The 15,333-nt window shown below is 40.9% G+C and overlaps 2 protein-coding genes across 3 annotated transcripts; both read left to right on the top strand.

Moving 5' to 3' along the window:
• Window positions 1–3,474: 3,474 nt before the first annotated feature.
• LOC124348911 (solute carrier family 28 member 3-like) lies at window positions 3,475–8,985 on the top strand. Of its 2 annotated transcripts, XM_046799309.1 has the most exons (15): window positions 3,475–3,688; window positions 4,381–4,458; window positions 4,986–5,528; window positions 5,690–5,843; window positions 5,923–6,141; window positions 6,241–6,402; window positions 6,469–6,562; window positions 6,648–6,807; window positions 6,874–7,042; window positions 7,109–7,267; window positions 7,353–7,533; window positions 7,604–8,256; window positions 8,303–8,413; window positions 8,493–8,595; window positions 8,684–8,985. In XM_046799309.1, the coding sequence occupies exons 3-12, from the start codon at window positions 5,011–5,013 to the stop codon at window positions 7,708–7,710; spliced, it is 1,923 nt and encodes a 640-aa protein (XP_046655265.1). In that variant the 5' UTR covers window positions 3,475–3,688; window positions 4,381–4,458; window positions 4,986–5,010; the 3' UTR covers window positions 7,711–8,256; window positions 8,303–8,413; window positions 8,493–8,595; window positions 8,684–8,985. The 2 variants fall into 2 exon arrangements, with proteins under 2 accessions (XP_046655265.1, XP_046655266.1); XM_046799310.1 differs by lacking the exon at window positions 3,475–3,688 and having other exon boundaries at window positions 4,276–4,458.
• A 2,894-nt stretch (window positions 8,986–11,879) lies between these two features.
• LOC124349041 (sodium/nucleoside cotransporter 2-like) lies at window positions 11,880–13,648 on the top strand. The gene is made up of 8 exons (XM_046799536.1): window positions 11,880–11,966; window positions 12,068–12,203; window positions 12,263–12,356; window positions 12,413–12,572; window positions 12,644–12,812; window positions 12,877–13,035; window positions 13,112–13,292; window positions 13,370–13,648. The coding sequence occupies exons 2-8, from the start codon at window positions 12,102–12,104 to the stop codon at window positions 13,456–13,458; spliced, it is 954 nt and encodes a 317-aa protein (XP_046655492.1). The 5' UTR covers window positions 11,880–11,966; window positions 12,068–12,101; the 3' UTR covers window positions 13,459–13,648.
• Window positions 13,649–15,333: the final 1,685 nt, after the last annotated feature.

Raw genomic sequence — 15,333 nt, forward strand, 5'->3', positions numbered from 1 at the left:
CGGGATTTTTTCTTTCTTTCATTATATGTACAGCGTTTGAACGGCAGCAGCAGCAGCTCGCACGCATCTAACAAGCTGCTCCCGACACACATTTCTTCTCCAGATAGGCACGCGCTGCTAGCTGCTAGCTGCTGCTGCTGTGTGTTCGGTCTAATCGATTTTTTTATTGAAATTCAGTCAACAATCTGACGACTGGAAATTGGATTGTAAATGAAAACGGGTGGTAAACCACGGCTCGAATGGGCTCTTTTTCGATTGTAAAATATTCGATTCATTGCCAACTGCTTTTATAGACTCGACAGCAGAGAATGCGCTGGCTGCCCACATCTTTTATATCATTGGGAATCGTCAAAAAGGAATATTATTAGATGGTTTGAATAGAATGGCAAAAGAATAAAGAAGAAAATAGCTCGCCTCATCTTTGTATAATCAACTGCTTATATATATTTACAATAGGTGAGCGTCTACAACAAAAGACTGCAAGACTTTCTCTGGCTAACAAGTGAAACGAAATGGCGAGAGTTTCGAACATGATGAATGGCGTCATCCAACCCAAGAGAAATCGTTCAACTTTCACGATAATTTAGACACAACAGCTCAGCCAGGCCGATGGACACGGACTCGTTTCTTTTTGTAACTCCACAACGATGGCGCTGACCGATCGTAACTAATTGATTTCGGGATAATCTCTTGATTAGATTCATCCGCGGCAATGACGGTGTTGTTAGTATACGTCTCTATCATAAGTTACACGAACCAAGGTCTTTTGTCTCTTCCGGGAATCGGCGGATGTGTTCATTGTACTGAGCACAGCATCGAATTTAACACACACACACCCATAGATTTCGTTTGTCCCGGCTAAAATCTCTTTGTACTTTCTAGGCACGTTGAAGTGACGACAACTTGGGCAGTTTCAACCAGAAATTAGATATTCCTTCCCATCTTGACTTGACGACAGCATGTACATAGCGAGATGCTGGCCATAGCAGCTCAGGAGAGAGAGAGCGTTCCTAATCGATCAAGCGCGTACATATACATGTTCTCCTCAACTTGGTATATAGGTATGTAGTAGTGGTAGTATACGAGTTATACACACGATCTTAACGAATCAGTGAATCGCGGACGTCTAGCGGCAATTACGCTCCAGGGCTCAATAATTCGACTCAACTCGTGTCCAGCTGTTTTCCTTTTTATTTTAAATTTGAACACACAACAACGACAAGATTTTGGAATTATTTTTTGTATGTGTGTGTGTGATGGGGATAAGCCATTAAAGTCAAGTCTTATATACACTTTGGGTGCATTATAAAAGCCGCTCCCCAACTGCAGCTCATTTAATTGCGGGACTCATTTCAAAACGGGTGGGTCCGACATGTTGTTACTTTTTTCCTTATTGTTGACCGCGAAATTAACAGGCCGTTCAAAACTAAAGAGGAAAAAAAAAAAAAAAAAAAAATCTTTTCCGGGACTGTCATGGATCGTAAATCCGCCTGGATCCAATGGCATTATTACGCCTAGGCTGAAATAGTCATAATAAGCCTCGTAAAAAAAGGCCAAAAAAGAATAAAACAAGTTTGCTGGGGTTTAAGATTATATTATGCTGGCCTCGTCCAGACGTTCAATTTAGCAATCCAATTAACCGAAGAACCTTCTGCGCAGAGTTTCCCTCCGCCGGTTCATTAGCGTCTCTAATTCCTGCGCTGGCCTGGACCGACGCCCGCGTCACAACTCCGCCACCACCGCAGCCGCCGCCGCCACCAAAAAAAGATAAAACTCGACGAGCTGCGAATATTTACTCGATCTGACACACACAAAAGAATGTTATACACTCGTATACAAGAACCATGGGAAAATCTAACCATCGAGATACATCTGATTTTGTAAACAGAGGATGATTCAGGTCGCAATGAAGAATGAACAACACATATCAAGTTGGCTGACTAGCTGGCGCTGGCTGTGTGTGTGAAGAATATATTTATTTATAACTGCGCTTGCTGTCCTTTTCTGGATATGAACGACCGTATCCGGTTAAACCTTTATTTTTTTTTCTATTTGATCATTTTGTGTGTAAGGGCTATATAGAAAATCGAAATCAAAATAAACCTGTTTCGATCACATTGACTCGATCGTTGATTGTGCAGATCGTTGTGTGTGTGTGTGACATCATCGTTTTTCTTGACACGACGACTTGTCTCTCCTAGCCCTTAGTATAGTAGAAAAAAATGTCTGGATTTTGGTACATTTGGATTATCGATCGATCCATCCATCCAGCAGCAGCAGAAACTGAAAGTGGATGGATTGGATGACACATCAAGAAGTTTGTAGTTCTCGCGCGCCATATACTATACACACATCCGATCGATAGGGACATGTTTTTTTTTTTATCGTGTGTGTTATCCTTTGGTTGGTTCTTTCATCCCGTGTCCTAGATTTCCCTTGTATGTCTTATGGAATCCCTGCTGCTGGACTTTTCTGCTTAGTTTTCAGAATTTTTTTTTTCTCTTTTTATTTTATCCGGTCAGGGTCCTCTGTTCGTCGTTGGGGGATTGCTCAGCGCTACATACGTACGTGTAGACGCATCTAGCACTTTGTTTTTTTTGGGGGGGGTTTATGCACTGCAGCCTTGGATATGTCATAAGAGACTATCACGCACGGTCATCAGCATTTCCCGTTCAGACCGAGATCATGATAAATACATGCGCACCCGCAATGGGCAGCAGTCTCAGAGAATTCAACTTTTATTCAAAACATGTATAAATTGCGTGTTTTCTCTTTTCTGTTTTTGTTTTTGATTATTATTATTACCCGGGGGATCAATAGGATGGTTGAGCATTTCGGCCACTAGGTGACAGCACCCGCTAACAAGGTAAACGGAAACAACACACACAAGAAAAAAAAAAAAAAAAATAGGTGGAAAATAATTAGTGGGGAAAGGTGATGACAAACCGCCCCATAGGCCGCCGCCGCTCAATAAATCTTTCATCTTGCGGCGGCACGCAACGGATACCGGAAGTGAATTTCACGCCGGAAGAGGATGTATCCCGTTAGCGTTGGTCGACAATTGATAATTGGACAATAGAATGAAGATACATCCGTTTTGATTGTTCTCAAAAAGAACCTATACAGCTTGAGGCGATCGAATTTCCCATCCCAAGTTACCATTTTCTTTTTTAAAAAATGAACGAAAAGAAACACCTCGAATAAATATTGACCAATGATTTAATTTCAGAAGAGAGATTTTTCTTCGACTCTCCGAAAAAAACCCGCACGAAAAAGAAAAGGTCCAGCAACTGAGGAAAGAGAAAGTCGACAAGAGAGAAAGAGGAACAAAAACACTTTCTTTTCTTTTAAAAAATATAAGACTCGAACAGACACGTTTTGGGCTGGAGGGAAATTAGTTGGCTCTGGAACCAGTTTGAAGACTGAAGTAGGGGTTGCTTCAGGTTTGCCTCGCCAGTGATATAATAAAGTTCCACGGCGAACGAACGGATCGGCTGAAGGTTACATTTGTTGTAATAACAGAATTAAGTGATCAGACGAATCGATAGTGAATTTCTATCCCAATACATTCAATTTCAGTTTAGTGTTTTTTTTTTTTGTACTTTATTTGGGTGAAGAACCTCGGTAAAGGCGAGAAACGGAACACTCTGAAACACTTTCACCTTTCGGCCGCTTTTAAATTCGTCAGGTAAAAATGTAAATTCACTTAAATATTCTACGGCGACCCCATTTTCGTTCCCTGGCGCGTTCCTCTATTCAAACGAGTCGCTGGGCCGTAAATAATTCCCCCCTACCAACAACGGAAATTTACATTGTCTTTTCTGTGTGTACAGCCGCAAATAAACTAGCTAATTGAGGAATAACGGCCCAAGTTGTTGCATAATGCGCGCTTGGGGTTTTGCGCTCACACAAATCGGCTCGTGTGTAACCTAATTGTAATTCACTCTCTCGCTCGGCTGAATGTGATTTCAACTCGATAAGAAATGTCGATGTGTGTGTGTGTAATGCTCATGTTCAGCGATGTTGAAAGGTGGGCATCAGTCGATTGATAAGAACCCCCGGCATTCAGTTTTGAAACAACGTTCTGACTCGGGCATTACAAACTATCCATCACGTTGAGCTACGATCTTTTTACCTGTCCAACCATAAACAATGACATTCGATCCGGGTTTTTTCTTTTTCTTTTTCAATCTATCCAATGTCTGCTGATAAAAAGACTCATCTCTTGTGATGGGGGGGTCCTTATATATATAGATAGATAGATGCTGGAGCGTAACTGATATCTCGCCCAGCAATTTCAATAAGCTAGTTTCGTGATTGTGTGCTTCAAGTGTGTTTGTTTTGTTTCTTTTTCTCGATGTTGCATCTCTAAACGAGCAGAGAGTTTAAGTAGCGGCCCAAGGTTTGTACCGACCAGACGGTTTCTACACCGCTCTGCTACACCCCGATCGAAAATAGGTAATCAACTTTATTGATAGCATTTTCTCTTTTTTCTTTCTTTTCTAAATGGCGATAGAAACCCGTCGCATTTTTATTATTATTGGGAGAATCCATCAGTGTTCCGTTACATCCCAACTCTCTCTCTCCCTGTACAAAAATAAAATAAGAATATCGGATGGATGTTAACCACTTTGTTTCCCCCTTTTAACTGTTTCGCAAATCCAACTGACAGTTCCTTTTAGAGCTAATGCATGAAATTGCGTGTCCATTGTGTATCTTTTATCGGGCGAGACATTTCAGAGTCTCAAAGGCAATCGATTTTGAAATCCCCCACCCCGCGCGCCATTGAGATTTGAAAACATTCGTACATGATTATCTTAATTTCTAATCTAATAGAACGCCCGTCGTCCGGGGTTGACTTTTGTACTTTTCTCCCCGTTTCAATTGGACTGTCTAGATGAATTGCGCATTGTTTGTTTGAGTGCCATGATTTCAGGAATTTGTCGACTCTAACAGCTCGTCCCAATCCTGTCAATATTATATAGGAGAAAAAGAAAGCCCCGAGCCGAGATGGAACGAGGAATCGATAACGCTGGCGCGGATGTTGAGATGGAGAGTGGCCTGGATAAAAGATCGATCCGCATTGAGGATTTGTCAACCCTCGCCGTTAAGGACATGGATTTAGCCTCCTCTAAAAGTGACTCGAATTCAAATGAAGGGCCCGGCAGCGACGATGACGACGACGAGCCGACCGACCAATCCTGCGAATTCATCGGCAACGCCCTGGAAAATTTTTGGAAAACCCTGGGCGAATTTTTCTCGGAAAGATCGGCGGCGGCCCGCAGTGTCATCTACATTCTCCTGGCCGTTCTGTACAATGCCTACTTCGTCGCCAGCGTCTATTATTCGATACACAATGGAATCGCGATGGATTGGTGCGACGGAGTGGGTTTCCTCATTGTCCTGACGGGCCTCATTTACTTGGGCCTGTTCTACTTCCAAATTGTCAAAAAGTTCTGGGGCAAAGCTATTAATCGGGCAGTGCTCAAGCCGTTCGGAAAGGCTTTCGACAAAGTCTGGAAGTACAGGTCAGTTCTACTTTTATTTTTATTAGAATTGTTATTATGATAGTTGTAGAGTACGTATAACTTTTGATATCTAGTGACGCAAGTGGATCAAAGCAATAAAAACACACACAAAGTATAGTAATCCCGGTTGCTCTCTCTCTATTGATTTATATTTGATCCAGTTGGTTTCGATATGGATTTTACCTCGTCCTTATTGCCGGTTTGCTCACATTTCTGATTATCGACACGGCAGACGAGCGAGTGAGATTGCAATCCTTTGGTGGTCTACTCGTCTTCCTGCTGCTCGGCTGGATCTTTTCCAAATATCCGTCCAGGGTAAATAACATTTCTTTTCTTTACTTTTTTTGTGAGTTGTCAAATAAGCTCACGATTTCTTTCTTTTGTTACCAACAAGGTGATATGGAGACATGTGATGTGGGGCATGACGCTGCAGTTGATATTTGGTCTAATCGTCTTGCGATGGGACTTTGGTCGAAGAGTTTTCGAATGTCTGGGTCAGAAAGTTACAACTTTTCTCGATTACACCAACGCAGGATCAAGTTTCGTCTACGGTTACTTGGTGACCGATCAAAACACGTCGGGCATAGCCTTGGGAACCATATTTGCCTTCAAAGTAAGTTATCTGATATGCTGCTGAACTGATACAAAAGATTTAATCTCCCTCCCGGTCTACACTAAACGACAATTATTTTTCTTTTAACTGTAAAAATAGATTCTGTCGGTCATCTTCTTTTTCAGTTTCTTCGTCAACATTCTCTACTATTACGGCGTGATGCAATGGGTCGTTCAGAAACTCGGATGGCTCCTGCAGGTCTCGGTCGGCACTACGGCGGCCGAATCGATGAACGCGGCCGCCAACATCTTTTTAGGACAGGTCTGAAGTCTAATTATATATTGACGGATTCCATGCGCCTCTATCGATTGTCGTTTGATTTGACAGACTGAAGCTCCGCTGCTTATCAGGCCGTTCCTTCCTAAAATGACGAAATCGGAGATTCACGCCGTCATGGTTGGCGGATTTGCCACCATAGCAGGTTGATTCACTGGCTCTCTCTCTCAGCATATTTTTGCTAGCTTTAACGCATTTGAAATGGCATGACATTACACCAAATCGACCAGGATCTGTATTGGCCGCCTACATCAGTTTCGGCATTAGCGCCTCCCAGTTACTCAGCGCATCCGTCATGGCCGCTCCCGCTGCTCTGGCCTTGGCCAAATTGTTTTACCCAGAGACGGAGAAATCTCAGACAAAGGCTGGAGATATTAAAGTTCCTAAAGGGTTGGAAACATTTGCTCTTTTTTTCTGTAAATTTAATTGTTAAAAAATAACTAAAACAAATTACAGAACCGAAGCGAATGCTTTGGATGCAGCCGCCCAAGGAGCTGCGAATGCCGTGTTTTTGGTGGCCAATATCATCGCCAATTTAATCGCCTTTTTAGCATTCATCGCCTTCCTCAACGGAGTCATTTCCTGGTACGGCAATCTCCTGGGAGCGCCCTACATAACATTCGAAGTATTTCGGTTGAAAAATCTATAGTGAAAACCCGACAAGGAATTTGATTATCTTTCCATTTCTCAGTGGATTATGGGGAAAGTATTCATCCCAGTAGCTTTCCTGATGGGAGTTCAGCCATCTGAATGTTACCTCGTTGCCAATTTGGTGGCTATTAAGACAATAGTCAACGAGTTTGCAGCTTACAGCAAACTTTCGGAATACATTGCACAGGGCATTATTTCGGTATAACCTAAAACAATATTCAAATTTTGGCTTGATTGATTGATTTTTTTTTTACTTTCTCTCTCGTCTGTTGATGGGCCAATAGAAACGATCGGAAACGATCGCTACCTTTGCGTTGTGCGGATTCGCCAATCCTGGGTCGATTGGCACCCAAATCGCCGCACTGGCCACCATGGCCCCCGATCGACAGAGCGATCTGGCACAAGTTGCCTTCCGAGCTTTTATTGCCGGCAGCACGGCATCGTTCATGAACGCTTGCGTTGCTGGTCAGTCTATAATTCTACACAATTATATTTGATTAATCAAGCGCTAAATTGATTTGAAATAATTTATTAGGTACCTTGATTTCGACGGTCTCAACTGTGCCCCTATCGACGACCTACGCACCTTCAACGCTCAGTTTCACGCCAAACATTACCGCCATAATGGGTTCCAATTTTTAGTCAACTTTCATGTGCAATTAAATTCGAACAAAAAAAAAGGAGAAATAAACAGCTTGTTGTTGTAAGATTCGACGAAATTTACAGCTAGTCACAGATTCTTAGTCTAACAGTCGACTAAGGAATATAAAAAAAAACTTCTATAGCTCACACATTTGTAATCATGAGTAATACAGGGGGAGCGGGTCTGCCTGATCAACATTTGTATATGACCAATACCACACATTTTCTCCCAATGGAGGGGACTATTTTAATCGAGGGTTGGGCTGTTGGCTTGGTAAACTAACGAAAATGAGCCGTCATTATTTCCACATACATATGCCACGAACGATACAAGTAAATATGTCGGATGAGTGTTTACATCCGTAATAACAGACGTGTGTACATGGCCACCTCGACCAGTTATTGACTAACGAATTGCCGTCATTATTGGAGATAATTATTTGCCTTTGTAGCAACCTGTATCCATACTCCTATAGCGTCAACACAGACTAAACGACACGTAGCTGTTTACTGTCCTAATAAGTCGCATTCTTATTCCAAATAACTGTTCCAAATAACCCGATCCAGTCAAATAAAAACGTGATGCATCTAGGGGAATAGGATATTCCAACTCCCTATATAAAGCCGACTTTTTCTCACCGAATACATCACATTGTCTATCAGCAACTCTACAACAACACCAAAAATGTTCCAGAAATTCTTTGTAAGTCTTTTTTTTTAGTAATGAAGCCTAAATTTTTGGCTCTGACTGATTGTGGTTATGATTAAAATGTCTATTCCAGATCTTCGCCGTTATCATCGCCATGATGGCCATCGTCTTCACCAACTCCATGCCCACTGCTGAAGAGGGTGAAGCCGTTGACCAAACTTTCTGCAAACTCTTCTGTAAGTCGATTGTTTAAAATGAATTTATAACAATACTTTTAAGCCTGTAATATTTTATCACATGTATTTTGTTGGATGTGATCTACAGCTACCTGCGTCAACAGCACCAACTGTGCCGGCAATCTCATATACAAGACCTGCCGCGCCAACCTGTTTGGCAGTCTGCAGTGCTGCTTGTAAACGATTCATTGTACCGAGATGTTATTTTAAAACTTATTCATCACGACGACCCAAGATTTGAGAGCAGGATCACGTTTACCGACCTTTCTACTTTTGTTTTCTTTCCATCTATGCCTAAGACAATTCAAATCTTTAGTTAGGTCTCATACACCTATCTCAATTTAAAAACTTGTCGTTTATATCAGAAAATAAAAATCTATTCTTAAGCATGATTAAGGTATTCTCTGATTTATTGTTTCCATGCATTCGACAAGAACGAAATGAAAATGCGTGACATAGTCAGCAAGATAAAGTGTTTAATTTTGTGTCCGATAAGACTCTGTGACAACGTGCTCTATTAACTTCTAGATTGCTGTTCGGTCATTTGATTTCTGATATTGTCATCCTAATATCCTATTCTCAATCCGCGACTTGACAACAGAGTGGCCCGAGACGGTTCCCGTTGCTGACGTTAATACCTATTTCCCCTAGCGCAAAGGTAATCATCTTTAAACGATGACATTTTTTCACTATTTCTTAGACGACTTTGACCGATGGTTTTTTTATTTTATTACTGTTATTTGTGCGCTTAATTAATTTTAGAAAACAGTTTTTGGGGCGCTATTTCTGAAAACGTAGTTTAGGACTAATAGACATACGAAATTATTAGTATTATTCAATCAGCCGTAGTACAGATTTCAAGTGCTACAGAATTCAATTTTTAATGACTTGTGTCCTAAAAACTGTTGCGAGTAGTCACGGTTCACATGATCGGTAATGCAAAGCTCATATACTATAAATATACTATGTCAAGATAAAAAATTGATTTGTAACAAGTCCTCATTTCTGTCAGTAAGGATCAATCAAATGGAAATCGATAACGCCAGCAAACATGTCGGAACTGAAAGTGAGGGCTCGGATCAAAAGAAATCGATCGGCACTGAGGATTTGTCAACTCCAACCGCAAAGGATGATTCGTTATCAAACATTGACTCGCAGTCGAATGATGAGGGCGAAGGTGATGACGAAGCAATCGACCAATCCTGTGAGTTCATTGGGAACGCGCTGGAAACATTTTGGAAAGCGACGGGGGAATTCTTCTCGCAAAGATCGGCGGCGGCCCACAGTGTTATCTACATTCTCCTGGCCGTTCTTTACAATGCCTACTTCGTCGCCAGCGTCTATTATTCGATTCACAATGGAATCCCGATGGATTGGTGCGACGGAGTGGGTTTCCTCATTGTCCTGACGGGCATCACTTTCTTTGGCCTCTTCTATTTTCAAGTTGTCAAAAAGTTCTGGGGTGAACCCATTCATCAAAACGTTCTCAAACCAATAGGAAATGCTTTTGAAAAAGTCTGGAAGTACAGGTCAGTTCCGATTCGACAAAATTTTAACGAGGTGTTTGTGTGGCGGCATCTTTGTCATAACATTTTCTAGATGCACATTGCTTTTAGAAAGCTAGAATATTTTCGAATAAGAGTGTTTATCCACAAACAAAGTTGTGAGAGATACAAAAACAAGCCTGATCTGCAGTCGTTCTATAAAAGAGATGTTTAAAAAACACTGACAAGAGTCAACAAAAAGAAAAGAATTCTACTCAACCACCTAGCTCAGGAATAATCGTACTCCATACTATGCAACGATTTGACATAATGAACGCCAAATAGTAGTCGAAAAGAAGAATAGAGATAAATTGTGTCCTGCCTTTAAGCCTGGGAAAAACGGCCAGGCATCCTCACGTGTTCCATCCATCCGCAGAAAAGTTGAATCCCCCAGGTGGGATAGGAGAAAGGGGGTCCTCGTGAATACACCCAAACTCACATGGGTGTACACGAGGACATTTAAAAGAAGGGGAATTGAAGAGATCCTTACTCGGTCGACACTGGAAGTTTCTCCAATGAACAGGATGCTGTTTTTCTAAATAAAAAAAAAATGGGTTACAAAAATATTGACAGAAACAACAAGTCAGGAAAAGTTGAAAATGGGAAAGTGGGTAAACTTTAATTTTTAATAAATGGGAGAATTGAAGGTTTCCATATACACACTGCATTTGTGCAAGTCATGCATCTTTAAAATAACTAGCAGGCTGCAGGAATAAAAGTAGCACAAATCATTATCCTATAGCGATGATGGATAGGTTGTTGCTGATTTTTGACACTGTCAATATCAGCACAAGCATAACTTGCATAGCATGTTGTTATGTGATGGCTGGCTCAGCAGGCCTCAAAACTGCACAAAGGAGAGGCCGGGTTATAGTGCAAACAAACTGCCCCCATTGACAGGGGGCTTACATGATAAATGATAATCAGGAACTTATATTTCACACATTTGGAAAAGGTTTCTCTTCTATTTAAACTACCATAGCCATTATATTTGTATTCTTAGTTTCTTAAGTTTTAATTACCTGCCAAACAGCATGCTCGAGTCGTAGAGAGCATGGAAAGCAGCGAAAACCAGAGTTAACAATTAACATGGCAATGAAATTTTTGCAATTTTATTAGTTGTACTATTTTTTGTATGGCCACGTACGTTTTCCAAAAAATATTGTTCCCTTTTCTTTATTATTTATTTTAACTTCGTCTCTTTTTCGAAAGTTTTAATCAAATGGAAAGCATCAAAGCAGACGACACTAATCTCAATTAACCATGCTTTTAAAAGTTAAGATATCGATAGATTAAAAATCGAGCCAAGAGGGAAACAATACTTTGTTGAGTACAGAAATGTAATTCTAATTATTTAAAAAATGATTCAGATTAGCTCGATATGGATTTTACCTCTTTCTTATTGTGGGATTGCTCACATTTCTGATTATTGACACGGCCGACGAGCGAGTGAGATTGCAATCCTTTGGTGGTCTACTCGTCTTCCTGCTGCTCGGCTGGATCTTTTCTAAATATCCATCCAGGGTAATTTTATGCTTGTTTTACGCTTATTTTATGTTTTACACATTGCGTTCACTCAGCAAATTTTCTTTTTCCTTCTCTCAACAGGTGAAATGGAGACATGTGTCTTGGGGCATAGCCTTGCAGTTGATTTTTGGCTTAATCGTTTTACGATGGGATTTTGGTCGAAGAGCTTTCGAGTGTCTCGGTAGCAAATTCTCTCTTCTGCTGGATTATTCAGTCGCCGGATCAGAGTTCGTCTTCGGCTATCTGGCTAATGATGAAAACACTGCTGGAATAGCTTTGGGCACCATATTTGCTTTCAGAGTAAGTACGACTGCTTTTTTATTTTTACAAATTAACTCATCTCGTCTCATATATGATTTATTGGCTTATTATTAGATTTTATCGGTCATCTACTTTTTTAGTTTTCTGATTAACCTCCTCTACTATTATGGCGCTATGCAATGGACAGTCCAGAAACTCGGATGGCTTCTGCAAGTTTCAGTCGGCACTACGGCCGCCGAGTCGATGAACGCTGCGTCCAACATCTTTTTAGGACAGGTATCCATCGAGCACAGACATTTAAATTAAATCAAACTGTATTAAATTTAAATTGACAGACTGAAGCTCCGTTACTTATCAAGCCGTTTCTTTCTAAAATGACTAAATCGGAAATTCACGCTGTTTTCACTGCAGGATTTGCCACCATTGCAGGTTTTGTTATTCATCGTTATAGTTGTCTCAATACAATATATTGTGATGAACCGCAGGATCTGATTTGGCTGCGTATACTGGATTCGGCATTAGCGCCTCCCAGTTACTCAGCGCATCCGTCATGGCCGCTCCCGCTTCTCTGGCCATAGCCAAATTGCTTTATCCTGAAACGGAGAAATCTCAGACAAAGGCCGGAGATATTAAAGTTCCTAAAGGGTTAGATTAAAATTGATTCTCTTATTTTTTTTTTTTTTTAAACAACTTCAATTGATTTTAAACCAAAATAGAACCGAAGCCAACGCTTTGGATGCTGCCGCCCAAGGAGCTGCAAATGCCGTGCTAATGGTCGCTCATGTAATCGCTAATTTAATCGCCTTTTTAGCATTCATCGCCTTCCTCAACGGAGTCATTTCCTGGTACGGAAATCTCCTGGGAGCGCCTTACATAACATTCGAAGTATTTCGGTTGTATTGTTGAAACCTGACAAGGAATGTAATTATACTATTTCATTTTTTAAAAGTGGATTTTGAGTAAAATCTTCATCCCAGTAGCTTTCCTGATGGGAGTGCCGCCATCTGAATGTGATCTCGTCGCCAATTTGGTGGCTATTAAGACGATCGTTAATGAGTTTGCCGCTTACGGCAAACTGTCCGAATACATTGCACAGGGAGTTATATCGGTACAGTAACTGTCTCACAAATTGTATAATACGTCCAAATCAATTGTGGGTCTTGTTGGGACAACGACTGTGACAGAAACGAGCTGAAACCATCGCTACATTCGCCTTGTGTGGATATGCAAATCCCGGCTCCATCGGTGCTCAAATAGGAACGCTCTCCGCCATGGCGCCTGATCGACAATCTGACTTCGCCAAAGTTGCCTTCCGCGCATTTATTGCCGGGAGCATGGCCAATTTTATGAACGCTTGCGTTGCTGGTTGGTTATTCCACTTTAGAATAATAGTACATCATTCGCCCCATTCATTAAGTCAATCAAATTTTTGGACACCACAGGTGCTCTGATTTCGACCGTCTCTGAGGTGGTGCCCCCATCGACTACTTATGCGCCCAACATGACTACCTTAATGGGCTCCTATTTCTAGCCACATATCGTATATGCTGTACAACACCCCGTGAAGACAAATTGAATCCTATTTTGAACGAGCTAAAACTGGTATTTTTCGGCTCGTGTCTAATTATTAGTATTTTCTTAGTTGGCAGCCCTGTTGTATTTACTTTGATAGCATATGTGTGGGCTTTACGCCAATAATACAATATCCAGTTCACTCGACAGTAGATTCAGCTGTGGGTCTAGGACAGCTGCCAACCGTTTTGAAATGTAAATAAAGTTATAGTTGCTCGTCAATGCTGACTATAATAGTTTCTGGGTTATTAACAGCGACAATACCAAAAGAATAATTAAACTTTCTCTTTCCATGTTAATCCGGAAGATATTGCTAGAAAAGAATTCTTAACGCTTTCTGCATTAAGAGTAAATCACGGACGCGCAATAATGTCAGTAACACACTTGGCATTCCCGGACGTCTGGCTTGAATCCCGGATTTGGATGTGGTGCCACATTTGAGCTTCGTATTCATACCCTGCCATCCCGAGTATCGATCTAGGGTCGGGTTGGCATTAGTTGAACACGAAACGGGTCTATAATCACACGAGTAATTATGGCGCACGTCTAGAGGCAAACTGAAAATAAATAAGGCCAAAAGGATTGGAACTTGGAACACGAGCTTGGAAACTATTCCTTGATTTTGATAAATGAACTTCTTTAAATAACAAAAAATAACATTCCGGGAATCCGAGCTTATACCGGATCTTCATTTTTTTTCTCATATATGTGCGACACAATCTAAAAATCTTATTCGGTCGATAGAAAGATATTTTTCGTGTTTATTAATCAAACGCATTTTTCCCCAACTCGATCCATCATCACAAAAAAATATTTAAAATCACAAATGATGTAGCCATTCTTGTTTTAATTAAATCGTTTCAAAATAGCAGGATGTGGTATTTTATTTTTGTTCATCGAAAGTATGGGCCATAAGAGTTAAAATGGCAAATAAAAAATGAACGACTATGTTGAAAGCAATTTTTTCCCCTGTACGTTAAAGAGCGTTTGCCGGCTCTATATATGCTGGATAATACCCACAATAACGATCCCCCTCTTACAGAGCCCTCGTCTGTCCTATGTCTGCAAGGGGTACATATTTTCTGTATTCTTTACAATGGGACTCTAGTAAATAATGGATTACCCCCTGGGAATTATTTTGATGGGGACCGCCGATGGATGGAGCAAAACTCTCCCCTTTTGAGGGTTCAGTCCCCCTCATCAGTACTATATGTAACGTCACTTGTATAGCATAGTGTCCATACAGCCCTTATTGATTTCACGTATCCGGCAAAAGAAAAAAAAAAACATAGAAATATGCGATTACATGGGAAATGGAGCAGACGTTCTGCAAATAATATTCTTATCACATTCTTATAAATATAAATGACGATGAGTTGGCCTTGGAGTTGGCGTTTTCCCTTTTCATCGGTGTACACACATGTGCAAAGAAGTTATATTGTTTCCATCCAGCGCATTTCCGCCATTTTTCTGCTGTGTTTTAAAATAAACGATGACACTGAACAACAAGTCTTCATTAGTTCGACACCGTCTATTCCTCCGACTGGATCCATCTTAGTTCTGTTTTTCCTATAGGAGCTATATTTATTTATCTTATGCATCCATCATCATGTCGTGCGCTGGTGATGTTCTGTCTCATCGCCAGTGGCGTGATGGATATCTATTGCTTCAAACTCGGTATAAATAATATAATCCTGTTTCTTATATTTTTCTTTTAGCTACAATATGGGAAATACATTTATTTGCTATAGCGTTTTGAACCAACCGTATCCAGTTCCGTCTCCCATTAATCATTTTTCCTCATCTGCAGCTTTCGTTCACGATGACGACCTAC

The sequence above is a fragment of the Daphnia pulicaria genome, chromosome 7 (assembly GCF_021234035.1).
Source record: "Daphnia pulicaria isolate SC F1-1A chromosome 7, SC_F0-13Bv2, whole genome shotgun sequence".
Classification (NCBI taxonomy): Eukaryota; Metazoa; Arthropoda; class Branchiopoda; order Diplostraca; family Daphniidae; genus Daphnia; species Daphnia pulicaria.